The sequence below is a fragment of the Lissotriton helveticus genome, chromosome 4_1 (genome assembly GCF_964261635.1).
Source record: "Lissotriton helveticus chromosome 4_1, aLisHel1.1, whole genome shotgun sequence".
Classification (NCBI taxonomy): Eukaryota; Metazoa; Chordata; class Amphibia; order Caudata; family Salamandridae; genus Lissotriton; species Lissotriton helveticus.
In genome coordinates, this window is record NC_136063.1 from 1,052,499,201 (window position 1) to 1,052,514,917 (window position 15,717).

At 40.7% G+C, this 15,717-nt stretch overlaps 1 protein-coding gene across 2 annotated transcripts in view; it reads left to right on the forward strand.

The window, feature by feature from the left end:
• CMBL (carboxymethylenebutenolidase homolog) overlaps nucleotides 1–14,883 on the forward strand; it is a 716,939-nt gene extending 702,056 nt beyond the window's left edge. For both annotated transcript variants that reach the window (XM_078687646.1, XM_078687647.1), the window contains one exon: nucleotides 14,624–14,883. In XM_078687646.1, coding sequence (XP_078543772.1) covers nucleotides 14,624–14,803 — 180 coding nt within the window. In that variant the 3' untranslated portion in view covers nucleotides 14,804–14,883. The remainder of the gene's footprint in view (nucleotides 1–14,623) is intronic.
• Nucleotides 14,884–15,717: the final 834 nt, after the last annotated feature.

Here is a 15,717-nt window from a genome sequence, read left to right on the forward strand (position 1 = left end):
TGGCACAGCACCACTTGCACAATAAGTCCAATCAAATCATATCACTTAGAGTCCTTATTGAAGGGCTTAATCTTGGTGTATATTTAAATGCTTTTATTTTCCTTAAGTTTATGTACCACAGCCAGCTGACGCGTTTCGTTCTGTACAACAGAACTTCTTCAGGGCGTTCTTATTTCCTTCAAGTTATGTCGGTATCCTGTTGTCATATAACTAGATATTTCTTCCAAATGTTAGACGAGACGTAAGTACATTCTTATTCAAAGTGACTAGGTATCAATTTTACCCACACAATTCGGGCAGACTTGAGTAATTTATAGCATCCTCAAAGTCAGTCTTTCAAAAATTCCAAAGTATAGGACATGATAATCCAAATCCAAATGTTTCTCAAGAAAAGTCATTTTCAATCGTTCGGAATTTCGGCGTTTGGGCAGACATGACCCAGGGACCCCCAGTATGCAAGGGGAATTAGTCCCCCCTCTGCAAACGCGCCAGTGGCCTGCGTTGCAGAGAGGTGTAAAAAGAGGCATAGCCTCATTACACCTCTGTGCAATGCAGCCCCCTGGCGGATACTGGAGGTTCCAGGTGGGCTAGTTGGCCCCCAGGGCCCCCCGTATGCAAGGGGAATTAGTTCCCCCTCTTCAAACATGCACGGGGGCTGCGTTGCAGAGAGGTGTAAAAAAGGGTGTGGCCTCATTACACCTCTCTGCAATGCAGCCCCCTGGCGCATACTGGAGGCTCCTGGTGGGCTAGTTGGCCCCAAGGGACCCCCAGTATGCAAGGGGAATTAGTTCCCCCTCTGCAAACGCGCCAGGGGGCTGCGTTGCAGAGAGGTGTAACAAGGGGCATAGCCTCATTACACCTCTGCAATGCAGCCCCCTGGCGCATACTGGAGGTTCAAGGTGGGCTAGTTGGCCCCCAGGGGCCCCCAGTATGCAAGGGGAATTAGTTCCCCCTCTTCAAACATGCACGGGGGCTGCGTTGCAGAGAGGTGTAAAAAAGGGTGTGGCCTCATTACACCTCTCTGCAATGCAGCCCCCTGGAGCATATTGGAGGCTCCTGGTGGGCTAGTTGGCCCCCAGGGACCTCCAGTATGCAAGGGGAATTAGTTCCCCCTCTGCAAACGCGCCATGGGGCTGCGTTGCAGAGAGGTGTAACAAGGGGCATAGCCTCATTACACCTCTGCAATGCAGCCCCCTGGCGCATACTGGAGGTTCAAGGTGGGCTAGTTGGCCCCCAGGGGCCCCCAGTATGCAAGGGGAATTAGTTCCCCCTCTTCAAACATGCGCGGGGGCTGCGTTGCAGAGAGGTGTAAAAAGGGGCGTGGCTTCATTACACCTCTCTGCAACGCAGTCCCATGGCGCATACTGGAGATTCCTGGTGGGCTTTCAGGTCTTATATAGTTAGGAATTAGCATTAAAAAAAACTTTGAAATTCACTGAAAAAAACCTAGGTTTCAGGCCTTATATAGTTAGGAATTAGCATTTAAAAAACCTTGCAAATTCACTGAAAAAACCATAGGTTTCAGGCCTTATATAGTTAGGAATTAGCATTTAAAAAAACTTTGAAATTCACTGAAAAAACCATAGGTTTCAGGCCTTATATAGTTAGGAATTAGCATTTAAAAAACCTTAAAATTCACGGAAAAAACTATAGGTTTTAGGGGTGTTATAGTTAGCTGGACATTTCACTCATACAAAACCATTGAAATTGCTCCTATATAGTTAGTTGTACTAACTATATTTCGCGCACCCGCAATCCACTGCTGATGATGTCACATATTATATCATTCATGACATGGTCAGTGACATCACTGATGACATCTCAAATGACATCACTGATGACATCACTGATTACATCATCCACGTGACAATCACATACACCTTTTCATACACTAGTAAAATCTTTCATCACTCTTTGTAAAATACAGAGTATCATATTTGAATCCATTGTTACAGCAATACAAGTATCTAAAAACCCACTCAGTGATTCATAGATGTATACACACATCTAATCACTTACCTGTAGATTCACTCATACATGCTGTCAATGAACAATAGAACACTATCAAAAATACTTATACACCTAAATCGACATTACACACCAGCACACATCCTATTCACATATGAAGTCATCCTACTCACTTATGCAAACAATGGATCATACTTACATATTTACTTAGCTACACACTTATACAAACACAACGTCATCTATTCATTTAGATAGTAAATCATACTTAGTGAATTATAAAATCATTATTACAAGTATAAAGTTATCCATACAGTCACTAACACAATCATTGAGTCTTATGTATACTTATTAATATACAACAACTGACACATATACTGCCTTTTTTTCTAGTTTGTTGGACATGTACCATTGAGAAATATATTTGCTCATCACCACACCCATAAAGATATTCACTCACCCAAACAACTGTTAGAACATGTAGTTTTAACTTCATATATCTAGTGAATCAACTATTCACACATCTTTGGGCAGTCACAATCCCCCCCACCGAACCACACACACATTCACTCTCCCATACAAATACTCAGTTAACTAATCAATAACTAATACAGACTTTCACATAGCTAGTAACCAACTGGAGAACCAGTTTACACAACAACTGACAAAGTGATACAGATATTCAAACAGTTTAGTCACTATCCACTATATTTAGTGAGACACTATAAATTGGTCAAGTAAACAGTCAATTACACTGCTACTAAATCCTCCATCCAAATATTTATTTTTATATATCCACTCATTCTTCAATGCAAATTGCTATATATATAATGCATATTTAAATAACGAAGCAAACCACATTCACTGGATGATGTCATCAGTGATGTCATCAGTGATGTCATTTGAGATGTCATCAGTGATGTCACTGACCATGTCATGAATGATGTAATATGTGACATCATCAGCAGTGGATTGCGGGTGCGTGAAATATAGTTAGTACAACTAACTATATAGGAGCAATTTCAATGGTTTTGTATGAGTGAAATGTCCAGCTAACTATAACACCCCTAAAACTTATAGTTTTTTGAGTGAATTTTAAAGGTTTTTTAAATGCTAATTCCTAACTATATAAAGCCTGAAACCTATGTTTTTTTCAGTGAATATATATGTATATATATATATATATATATATATATATATATATATATATATATTAAATAATCCAATTAATTAAAAAAAGATGTAATATACAATTTAGCAAATATAACAAACTTCATTTGAAAAAGTTAAACACATATATATATAATTAATATATATTTACTTTAAAACAAATATAAACTATTCATTTTAATGTATTTTATAATTTTAAAATGATATGAGAATGTAACAAATGTATACATATACCAATAGGTAAACAACCATTACAACAAATCTTTTACCCCGCATACCATCACCCCGCATACCATGACAACGCAACTATAAAACTCCGCATAGCCATTACAACGCATGGCATTACATTTTATATGCTTTTACCACGCATGCTTTTACAACGAAATTCGTTGCAAATGCATGAATGGTAAAAGCATATGTTTTTTATATGTAAGTATAAGGTAAGTATAGGTTTGTGGGTTTGGGGTGTAGGGGTATAAGTTTTAGGGGTTCAGAGGTAATTTTTGCGTTAAGTGTATTTTTGGGTTTTGGGATGCTGGGGTATTTTTAGGGTTTAGGATGGGTTTAGGTTTTGGGGTACTGGGGTATTTTTAGGGTTTGAGGTGGGTTAAGGGTTTTGGGGTGTTGGGGTATTTTTAGGGGTCAGGGTGGGTTAGGGGTGTAGGGGGTATTTTTAGGGTTCTGGGTGCATTTAAGTTTTCGGGTACTGGGGTATTTTTAGGGGTAAGGGTGGGTTAGGGTTTTGGGGTGTAGAGGGTATTTTTACGGCTTGGGGGTACTGGGGTATTTTTAGGGTTTTGGGGTGCTGGGGTATTTTTAGGGGTCAGGGTGGGTTAGGGTTTTGGGGTTCAGGGGTTATTTTTAGGGTTCAGGGTGGGTTTAGGTTTTGGGGTGCTGGGGTACTTTTGGGATTCAGGGTGCATTTAGGTTTTGGGTGCTGGGTTTTTTAGGGGTCAGGGTGGTATAGGGTTTTGGGGTATAGGGGGTATTTTTAGGGTACAGGGTGGGTTAGGTTTTGGGGTACTGGGGTATTTTTAGAGGTCAGGGTAGGTTAGGGTTTTGGGGTGTAGGGGTAATTTTAGGGTTCAGGGTGCATTTAGGATTTGGGGTGGAGTATTTTAGGGTGCAGGGTGGGTTTAGGATTTGGAGTGCAGGGGTATTTTTAGTTTTATGGGTTTGGTTGGGTTTAGAGTTATTTTTAGGGGTCAGGGTGGGTTAGGGTTTTGGGGTGCAGGGGTATTTTTTGGGATCAGGGTGGGTTTGGGTTATGGGGTGTGCAGGGTAATTTTAGGGTAAAGGGTGGTTTTGGGGTGCCAATGGTAATTTCAGTGGGTATGGGGTGGTATCAGTAATTTAACAATTTTGGGGAAGTTTCGTTATTGGGATACAAATGGACACATATGGGTTTTAGCGGGTATTTTAAAAATAATAAATATATACATAATTTATATATATATATTGATTAAAACATAAATAGGTAAAGCACTTTTACAAAATTTACACAGTTTATGCCTTCACAACGCATGCCTTTGCGTTGTGATGCCATGCATGGTAAAGTCATATGCGGAGTGAAAGTTTGCTAGGTGATGGTATCGCATAGTAATTTCACTTGCGTTGTAAAAAATGCGAGTGATGGTATGCGGGGTGATGTCTTGTGGGATAACAACACATATTCATACCAATAACATAAAATCAATTTTAAAAAACATTATATTATTAATTATAACATTCAACTATTTAAAAATCTTTAAACTTACATTTCGTACTCCAGTCAGTGCAACGGTAGGGAAACTGTTGGATAGCAGAGGGGTAAAAATTACTATTCCCACTCCAATGAGTGCAACAATAGAGAAAGTATTAGATAGTGTAGGGGTAAAAATTACTATTCCCACTCAAGTCAGTGCAGCGGAAGGGAAACTGTTGGATAACAGAGGGGTAAAAATTACTATTCCCACTCCAATGAGTGCAACAATAAAGAAAGTGTTGGATAGCGGAGGGGTAAAAATTACTATTCCCACTCCAGTCAGTGCAGCAGTAGGGAAAGTGTTGGATAGCAGAAGGGTAAACATTACTATTCCCACTCCAGTGAATGCAACAGTAGGGAAAGTGTTGGATAGCGGAGGGATAACATTTACTATTCTCACTCCAATCAGTGCAACAGTAGGGAAAGTGTTGAATAGCAGAGAGGTACAAATTACTATTCCAACTCCAACCAGAGCAGCAGTGTGGAAAGTGTTGGATATCAGAGGGGTAAAAATTACTATTCCCACTCCAGTGAATGCAACAGTAGGGAAAGTGTTGGATAGCGGAGGGATAATATTTACTATTCTCACTCCAATCAGTGAAACAGTAGGGAAAGTGTTGGATAGCGGAGAGGTCAAAATTACTATTCCCACTCCAGTCAGTGCAGCAGTGGGGAAAGTGTTGGATAGCAAAGTGGTAAACATTACTATTCCCACTCCAATGAGTGCAACAATACAGAAAGTGTTGGATAGCGGAGGGGTAAAAAATACTATTACCACTTCAATGAGTGCAACAGTAGGGAAAGTGTTGAATAGTGGAGGGGTAAAAATTACTGTTCCCACTCCAGTGAGTGCAACAGTATGGTAAGTGTTGGATAGCGGAGGGATAAAATGTACTATTCCCACTCCAGTAAGTGCAACAGTAGGGAACGTGTAATGGTCCCCAGTACTCCTCAGGATCAGGGCGATGCACAAATGGGTCCACCTCTCGACGTCCCCAACTCTGAATGTAAGGCACAGAGTACTGAGGCAATCAAGCGAGGGAAAGGAAGTAGGTAAGGAACAGCGGGATGGGGATACCTGCAATCAAAAGAATATAAGATCAATACAGTTCTAAAAGAGACTACACTCATTGGCCGATTCCGATCTGGGTCGGAAATCACTCCAACCGAGTCGGATCCGGGATGTTTTCCGACCGATCCGGACTCCTGTAGTCCGACCGAGCGAGTACGATGTGGCCGTATGCTGTCGGACTTGTTTCGGTCGGACTCCCATTGAAGTCAATGGGAGCCGGTCTTACAACGCGTACATGGGCTCCCCACTCGGGGAGCATGAACGTTCACAGACGGCTCCCAGGAATCATCCTCCTTGGCATATTCTTTCCATGAGATGAGATACCATAATCTCCCTCTCCGATATTTGGAGTCCAGCACCCTTTGAACCTCGTATTCCAGCTGCCCATCCCGAATCACCGGAGGAACTGCCATCCTTCTGGCCCCCATTGCCGGTTTCAGCAGACTACAATGGAACACTGGATGAACACGCAGAGAAGCAGGCAGTTTCAGCTTATAAGCCACAGGATTTATTCTGCGCAGAACAGTATATGGCCCGATGAATCTGGGATGAAAGATGCTGTGAATCCTGAATCGGATGTTTTAGTGAATAACCACACATGATCACCTGGCAGATACGAAGGTCCCTCCTGGCAGTGACGATCCGCCCAGGTTTTGTATAACTGTTTAGCTCGTTTCAGATTGGACTGCACTTTTTTATGCATGAATTGTAGATTCCTCATTTGTTACAAAACACTCGGTTGATTAACAATGTCACTGGGAATGGACAGCGGAAGTAGTTTAGCATGAAAACCGTTGTTGGCCCTGTAATGGGACCTGACTTTAGGGGTTTCCCATCAACAGCCAATACCTTTTCTTGAATCCCTCTGGGGACACGCTGGAGTTCCAAATGTTGCACCAATCCACTATCAATAAAATTTCCCATGGCCCCTGAATCAATCTTCACCTCTACCCGATGTGACTGTGAACCATCTGTAAGAAACATGGATAGCACAATATGGAATTCAGTATTAGTCAACTCTGTCACTGCTAGGGAGGGTAATTTCAACACCTGTACCTGTGGTTCCTCTTCTACCTGGTCCGTAACTGTACCTTCCTTGAGGGTTGCTTGCACCACTGTGACTGCCACCTTTTTAATGGGATAGTAAGAGCCCTGCTTCTTGGGTTTAGTTGGACATTCTCTCACAAAATGGCCCTTCTTTCCCCAGTACATGCATAAGCCCTGTACCCTACGGCTCTCTCTTTTTTCTCGACAGTGGAGCTCTAAAGGCTCCCACATCCATGGGTTCCGAGCCCTGCTCCGTGGAAGATACCATCAGCCTAGCTCTTTTCTCTATTTTCCCGGTGCGAGCATAAGTCCTTTCTCCTCTCCTTTCAGAGAACCGATGATCCAGACATAACGTGAGATTCATTAAATCAGTATAAATGTTCGCTTGAGGATCAATCTGTGCTAACACGTCTTTCAACCCTGGTAATATAATGACATTCTTTTCTCTTAAGGCCTTGCAGTTTCTGCTATCAATCGATTGAAAGGTAGTCAGCTAGATAACTAAGTCTTTTTTCCCTGCCTTAGTTTCAACAGTTCCCTATTGGCACTAAATGTGGTGGCCTGTCAATCGAATACTCTTTCAAACTCTCTGCGAAAAAGCATCCCAACCTAAGAGCAGAGAACGTCATATTTAACCAACGGTACCGCCCAGTTGGCCGCATCCCCTGTCATGTATGAAATGGCAAAAGCCATTCTGGAGGTTGGTTTGCATGAAAAATGCATCATGATCTGTGTTAGAAAAGTTTGGATTTTTAAGGGATCACCTGAAAACCTCTCAGAACTAGCCAATGGTATAGGGGGAGGTACATTCACCTGTATTTGTGATGTAGATGGAGATGCATTAAAAGGATTTCTAGCCTGTGTATCAACCCTTTCCCTAAGGGCAGCCATTTCGGCTTTTGAATTCACTAATTCCTGTTGTACCAAAACCAGTGCTTACAGCACATCGTCTAAGGACGCCATTTGTGTGCGTCGCCCAAATCGGAAGGAGCAATATTTCGTGGGTGCGTAATTCTGTAATGGTCCCCAGTACTCCTCAGGATCAGGGCGATGCACGAATGGGTTCACCTCTTGACGTCCCCAACTCTGAATGTTAGGCACAGAGTATTGAGGCAATCAAGCGAGGGAAAGGAAATAGGTAAGGAACAACGGGGATGGGGATACCTGTAATCAAAAGAACACAAGATCAATGCAGTTCTACAAGAGATTACACAATATAATCTCACTAAAACGGACAGTTACCTGAAAACACCCTAAGTAATGGCCGCTGTGTTCCTCTCTATCACCAGTAGAGATACACCTCTTAAACTGGAATGATATGTACCTATAATAACAAAGCAGAAACAGATTATAACACCATTCATTACCACTCTTCTTCATAGGTGAACCCAACCAGGTCATACGTACCCTCCTTTCTTTCCAGACAACAGAAAGAAGAAAAAGAAGCCAAGACTAAATAAATGAGGAAGGATACTGTGTTCCTGCACAACAGTATCCGCAAAAATAGTCTTCTGTTCCACCGAGGGAATTTCCAGAATCCCCTTCCTCCTATGGAACCTTCAGAGAGAACTCACACCCAGAGCCCAAAGTTAGTCTTGGTGAACAGCAAACAAAAAAGATTTAAATAGTGTCAGAAAATAGCCTCCAATGGCTATTATAAATGATAATGTACCCCCCACATCACAGTCAAAGAATTGTTATACACTAGGAAGGTGTATATTCATAAATAAGTACTGTCTTCTGCTGCTACTCGAGCCCGAGCAGCAGTGAATATCCAGCCTCCGACGAATCCATAAAATAGAATCTTCGGCAACCGAAGAACAGAGACTCCGGTAACTTAGAGACAGCTGACCTTCTTCAAAATGCTTCCGGAAAGCGATATCGAGCGGAATGCTCGCACCCAAGTTCGGATACTGGACAAGGCACGTCCCAGCTCCGAGACAGCAGACACAGGCAGCGAAGCTCAGCGGAGCTTCTCAGCATCAACCAGCTTACCGGAACGGCACTGAAACCTCAGGTGGCGCGGACAATCCAAAACTCCCAAACAGGAAGAGACCAGAACCGTGTGTCCACACGACTCAATCCCGCGGCCAGAATTACGCACGCCGCCAAGAGTGCGTTGCTTGGGGATTTCCCCGAGGCTCCTCCCACAATTGCCGGGTTTCTGGGAGATGTAGTTTAACCCACAATATTCATGAAACGGGTTTCGTAGGCACCTATGCTCAGTGCCTGACAGAAAGTGTTGGATAGTGGAGGGGTAAAAATTACTATTCCCACTCCTGTCAGTGCAACAGTAGGGAAAGTGTTGAATAGCAAAGGGGTTCAATTACTATTCCCACTCCAATTACTGCAAAAGTAGAGAAAGTGTTGGATACTGGAACAGTAAACATTGCTATTCCCGCTCCAGTGAAAGCAACAGTAGGAAAAGTGTTGAATAGCGGAGGGTTAAAATTTACTATTGCCACTCCAGTCAGTGCAACAGTAAAGAAAGTGTTGGATTGCGGATAGGTAAAATGTACTATTTCTACTCCAGTCAGTTCAAAGTTAAATACAAACTAGATGTCAACAACAACAAAATATTTGAAAACTAAATAAATAAAAATAAATATATGATAAAAATGCAAATATATTTAATTAAAAAAATTAATACAAATAAAACATATTATAATGTTAAATACATATCGCAAATACCTACAAATATTATATTGAATAAAATGAAAAATAAAAATCAGACATTTTTATTTAGAAATTATTTATGAACAAAAACATTAATTACATACATTTAGTTTATTTACTTCCTACCCTATAACACCACACAATTCACATCCCACAACTAAATAAAAAAGGATATATTTCCATAATTAACATAATTCATAATCAAGTAAATAAATATTATTGGAAAACTAATTAAAACACATAAAAAGTAATTAACTTCCCACCCTTTGCCCTATAATTCCCACAACCCACACCTAAAATTAAACTGTAAAAAAATTAATTGTACAACTAAAATTGTTTTTCAATTAAAAAACTAATTATAAAGTGAGTACAATTAGTTTACGTTCTACCCTTCACCCCTATAAAACCAACACCTACACACACAAAAATAAATGACCCTAATTAATGATCATCTAATTAATTAATAATAATTATCAACTAATTATTAATGATTCATTAATTAAAAAAAGACTTCCCACCCTTTATCCCTATAAACCCCATAACCTGCACCTAAACTTTATTACATTTCCATATTTAGTTTTCAATTAATTAACAACTAATTATTAATTAATTGAAAATAAATAACTTTTCACCTTTAACCTTTATAAACCCAAAACCCAGACCACAAAAAAATAATTAAACATTGAACAAAATTTATAAGCAATTATTTATCATCAACTAATTATTAGTTAATTAAAAATAAATTACTTTCTACCCTTTACCCCATAAACCTCACATCCTACACCTAAAAAATACACAATTACCATAATTAATTACCAATTAATTAATATTAATTAGCAACCAATCAATAATTAATAAAAAAATAAATTACTTCTCACCTTATACCCCTATAAATCCCACAACCCACACAAAAAATATAAACACACAATTAACACTAATAAATCTTGATTAAATAAATATTAGCAAATAAAAAATTATCATTAATTAATTATAATTAAATTACTTCCCTCCCTATTCCCTTATAAACCCACAACCCGCAACAGAACTAAAAAACGCACAATTTAATCAAAATAAAATTGATAATTACTAAAAAGTTAACAAATATATTAAAAAACATAAACAATACTTATACCAGTGAAGTAGTGTGGCTCACTGGTTAGAGGCGGCAGACCCGAGAGCAGAGGACGGCCCGGGACCAGGGTTTGATTCCCGGCGCGGCAGGTTTCTGGACCAGGGTCAGCGGACTCAATAATTCTCTCGCCTCGGTGCCCACTCTGATCAGCGTTCACACTCGGCAACTCTGGGCATTAGCTTGCCTCATCTTCACTAACGGCCCCACCAGACCGCCGGGGATGCCTGGTCTCACCCTGGAGATACCCATTAAGGGACCATCTCTCAGGGAAGCCAGGAAGGGTTTCGCAGCGGTCGAAGCGCCTTGGGACCCTACGGGTAAGTAGTGCGCTATATAAAATGCCTATACATACATATACATACCAAAAATTCATCACATACATTCAAAATATATACAAAAATACATAACACTAATTTAAAAATCGATATTTTAAACAACTATATTTTTGCAAATTATATGAATGACAGTTTTTCAAACGATATTTCTTACTATAAGTTCGAAATTCTTGACCACGATTTTCTTGCTGTCGATATTTCTGTGTCACGACATTTACAACTCGATATTTTGTCTAAATACCCATCTTTTTCAATATGGCGTCTGAGATAGATGACTATTACAATACTGAATTTTAGTTGGGGAAACCTTATGTTCATTATTAGCTAGGTGAATCGACAAGGAGATTTTATCACGTTTACAGTCCTCTTTTGTCTTAGATACGACCAGCAGGTCATCGTTACATTGCACTAACACTGCATTGTAGGCCAACTCAAATTCTCTAGCTCTAACTCTCTAACCTAAAGTTAGAAGATGTTTTAATCATGCCCACTTTGGTGAGTGAAATTGGGAATTTTGCTTTTTCCTCTGAAGTTCCCTGAGCTGGTCCCTCTAGGTGGTGTAAATAAAATAAAGTCGTGATTTGTAGGCCACATTGCACAAACTAATTTAATCCCTGATCCTAAGGGACTTCTTAAAAGGACTGGGAAACTGAAAAAAGTGCAGCGGCCAAGCCAATGTAGCAGTTGATGCTCCTGGCCCTGCATATACGAGAGAAAGTTTCAGCTGCCATAGCAGTCTGAGGAGGAATGGGCTAGAGAAAGGAGGAGAACAAAAGATTGAGAAGGAGAGGGAGAGAATTAATGGATAGTTAAAGTAAGGTTTACCTTTTCTGGCCGTCTAAGAAGGATGATTTCCTGATGTAGAATGTCTGAGGTAGGACATTCTTTAGCACAAAAATGTTGAGTGTGCCAAATGGGCGTCCACCTTGAGGAAGAGGTATGGAAAGGAGGGCTCCCAGCAGAGGGCAACTCATATTTGCTTTTTAATTTTTCTAAACAAGTTTATAAAGCGCATGGCCCCACGCTGCGGCAGAAAACACCAAATTCTGGGCAGTAGGGTGAGACCATAGAAAGATTAGACGGGACTTAGAGATGGAAAGAGCCAGGTCTTAAGCTTTTTCCGAAAAATTGTCTCCGAAGACTCCAGCCGGAGCCCCGGGGGGAAGTTTATTCCAGTGGTTGGCTGCTAAAAAGTGGAAGGTGCGACCACCCATCCTTTCTCTTCTGATGGTCGGAATGCTAATCTGCTCAGTCGGCGGGTTTGAGCGTATGGAGTCAGTAGGTCAGGCAGATAAGTGGGCCCTTTTCTCTGTAGGATGCGGTGGCTGACACACAGAGCTTTAAAAAGAATTTGTTCCCTAACCGGAAGCCAGTGAAGGGTAGCTAGGGCATTGTTAGAGGGAGCTCTCCTAGGTAGCATTAGAACGAGATGGGCCGCTGCATTCTGAATGCATTGGAGTCTCTGTACACTTTTGATATTTGCTCCCAAGTTGAGGGCGTTCCCATAGTCCAGGCGTGACGTCACCAGAGCGTGGACCATTGTTTTATTTGCTGTAACAAGAAGTACATCTAGGGTCTTCAGGAGTCCTCGCAGAATCCCTAAACATTTTCCCGCCACCCGCCTGGTGTGGTTCTTGAAGGATAGTTTAGTATCCAACCACGCCAAATTTTCCAATAATGTCTGCCAGGGGGCGATGTAGAGATTAAAGATTATTTCAATTTAAAAAAGATAGGCATTTCATTAAGCTTGAACGGTCTAGAAAATTTACAAATGTGTGAGTAAGACATCTTTAAACCCACTCAAAATTTCTAATTCCATCTATTTGGTGACATCAGAGGCAGCTCCTCCATTAGAGCGGAGGATCATCGCCCAACTGCTTTCTCGCAGTGCAAAAAGCAGAAACATAAAATGGTATTTACAATACTGGGAGAAAGCAGAAAGCAGGATATGCCTGGGTGGGGGTGAGCGGGTAGGCGGGTTGTGGAGGAGTGGCTTGTCCACTGTTGTGGGCCCTGACTGTTTGGCCGACCGACCAAACCAGTCATGCGCACTCTATATTTTCTCTATGTAGGCTGCATGCAACCTACATAGAGAAAATGGCCTCCTTACAGGCACCTGCGGGGCGCTCTTCACACCAATTCGCCATTAAAACGTTGCGATTGGCTTAGGGAGGGGAGGGAGGATGCATGCTTGATACTTCCAGTTCCAGGAAACACAGTAGTCAAGACCCGGCCAGGAGCAGAGGCGGTAAGGTAAGTTTTTATTATTTCGTTTTATTTAACATACCCCCCCCCCGTGCAAACCCCTGTCTTTTCAAACAACAGTAACATTTAAAATCACTCTAGGTTCTTCAAACCACAGTATGTTTATTTTTTTTGAAGCATGGCAATAACAACATGTCCCTATATTGCTGCTAAAAATGTAAGTGAATGTTGACAAACAATCTGATAGCCAAACCGGTGGCTTTAGTTCCTTGCTATAGCACACATGTTAACCAGGATCTTAGCATTCATTTAAAGTGAAAATAGTGTGGTTTCCTATTGAAACTGAATCGGAGTCTAAACAAATCGGGCAATGTGTGTGGTATTTGTTTGTCTGCCACTTTCTTGGTAGAAATTCCATGTCTGGGCCTTTTTATTTGTCTCCTACAGACAACCTGCCATGGTATCTTGTTGAAGGCCTATTGCATGCAATGCCAGCAGTGACAGTGGGCTTTATGTCAGCCCACTGCTTATTATTTGTTGTCTTTCTTGTGTTCTCATTCGCTTGCTTATTTGATGGGATTCCTTCCTCTCGTGTTTGTCCCTTGCCTGGAGCATGGCCTCTTTACCATCGTTTGGATTGGATGTCTGTTTCTTTGTGATTTGTGTGGGGTCTCCCTCAGGGCAACACAAACAGATAGCAACCTCACTCTAAGATTCTGGTGCAAGTAATCCTGGCCCTATGTTAAACTCCAAATGATTCAAAGGCTTACACAGTGTCTCAGTCTGAACACGTGTGCTCTGTGGAGCTGCGGTCAGTTCAATTCCTGGTCAAGCTTAGGGTGAAATGTGCATGTCCATGGAGATTTAAAGTGCTTACTGTCTTAATTTAGTAAGGAAGAAAAAAGTGGATATGACAGGATTAATATTGACACAAGGAAGTCTTTCTCTCGGATAACCTTAGTACTCCTGTAAGGATCATTGAGCTGAATGTGGTATTGATTATTGTGTGCGTGGGTGGGGGGAGGTAGGGCATTGGTAGGAGGGGTGTTTGGCATATTGGTGAGAGGCACATTCTGGTTAATGTGTTCATTTCATGGTTTTGATTTCTTCATGGTACTCGAATGCAAATAAAAAGATAAAACATGCATTAACTGTTTAAATATGTTACAATGAACAAAATGTTTTTATTTGTGATGGCTTTGCTTTCAACATGAAAACAAAAGTTGAGTTAACAAAAATGTGGACTAGAGAAAAACTGATTTTAATTTTCTCCATAGGTCACCCTCCTGGAACAGAAACTTGAGGAACAGTGTAAGGTTGATTATGAAGTTAAAGTATATCCTGGACAGACCCATGGCTTTGTTCACCGCAGGAAGGAAGATATTAATCCTGACGATAAACCATACATTGAGGAGGCAAGAAGACGAATGATCGAGTGGTTGAATAAATACATTTGAATACGAGACCGAGAGCAAAATTCACAATCAACTCTGTTATGATAATAATGCACAAATGATTAAAATTAACGGAATATGAAGTTTCATCTTTGTGATGTTGCCCGTGTTGCTGAGAAGATGATACTATTGTGAAATCAGGCCTACAAAAATGCAACCGTGTTTCTAGTAACCAGATTCATTCTTTGATTTCATGATTTAAAAGCAATCTGAGATTTATATGGGAGAAAGAGTATAAGATTTTCTTTAAAAATATTGTTAGTGGGGTGGCAGATGATTCTCATATGCATGATGATTTTCAACTGTATCTGCCATATACAAATACAGTTTTCTGCGGCACTGGGTAAAATGGCATGCTGCACTGTATTGTGGTAAATATGTATCAGACCTGTGTGTAAGAAGTTGCTGAGTGTGGTGTCAAGCCAATAATGATAACACAGCGGTCTGTCAAAGTCTTGTACATATGCACACAAGTACAGTGTGGAAGTGTGCCACATATACAAAGTGTTGCCAAGCCACATCAGGTGGGTCAACACTGCCTAGTAAATACTGCGAGTACAAACAAGGTGGTCCCAGTAATATAGAACAAATAGAGAACAATCAATAACAAATAAAAATAATAAATGTACAATTAATTATAGCAACACTGTTTTTAATCACAATGTGTCTCCAATCACATTACTTCATTCAATACATGTACAATATATCACTTTTTAAAGGTGCCCCTACGAGAGTAAGAAAGGGAAGGGTAGTGTTGGGATAGTGAAAGAATAAGATCTTCAAGGAAGGTCTGCAAAACCACAGTATAACCAATGGATTGTATACAGAATTAAATCATCTTCTATTAAACAGGATCATGCCTCAAGAAAAAACAATACTAATAAATGATAGTCGAGGCTGAACATAGAAGAAAATGT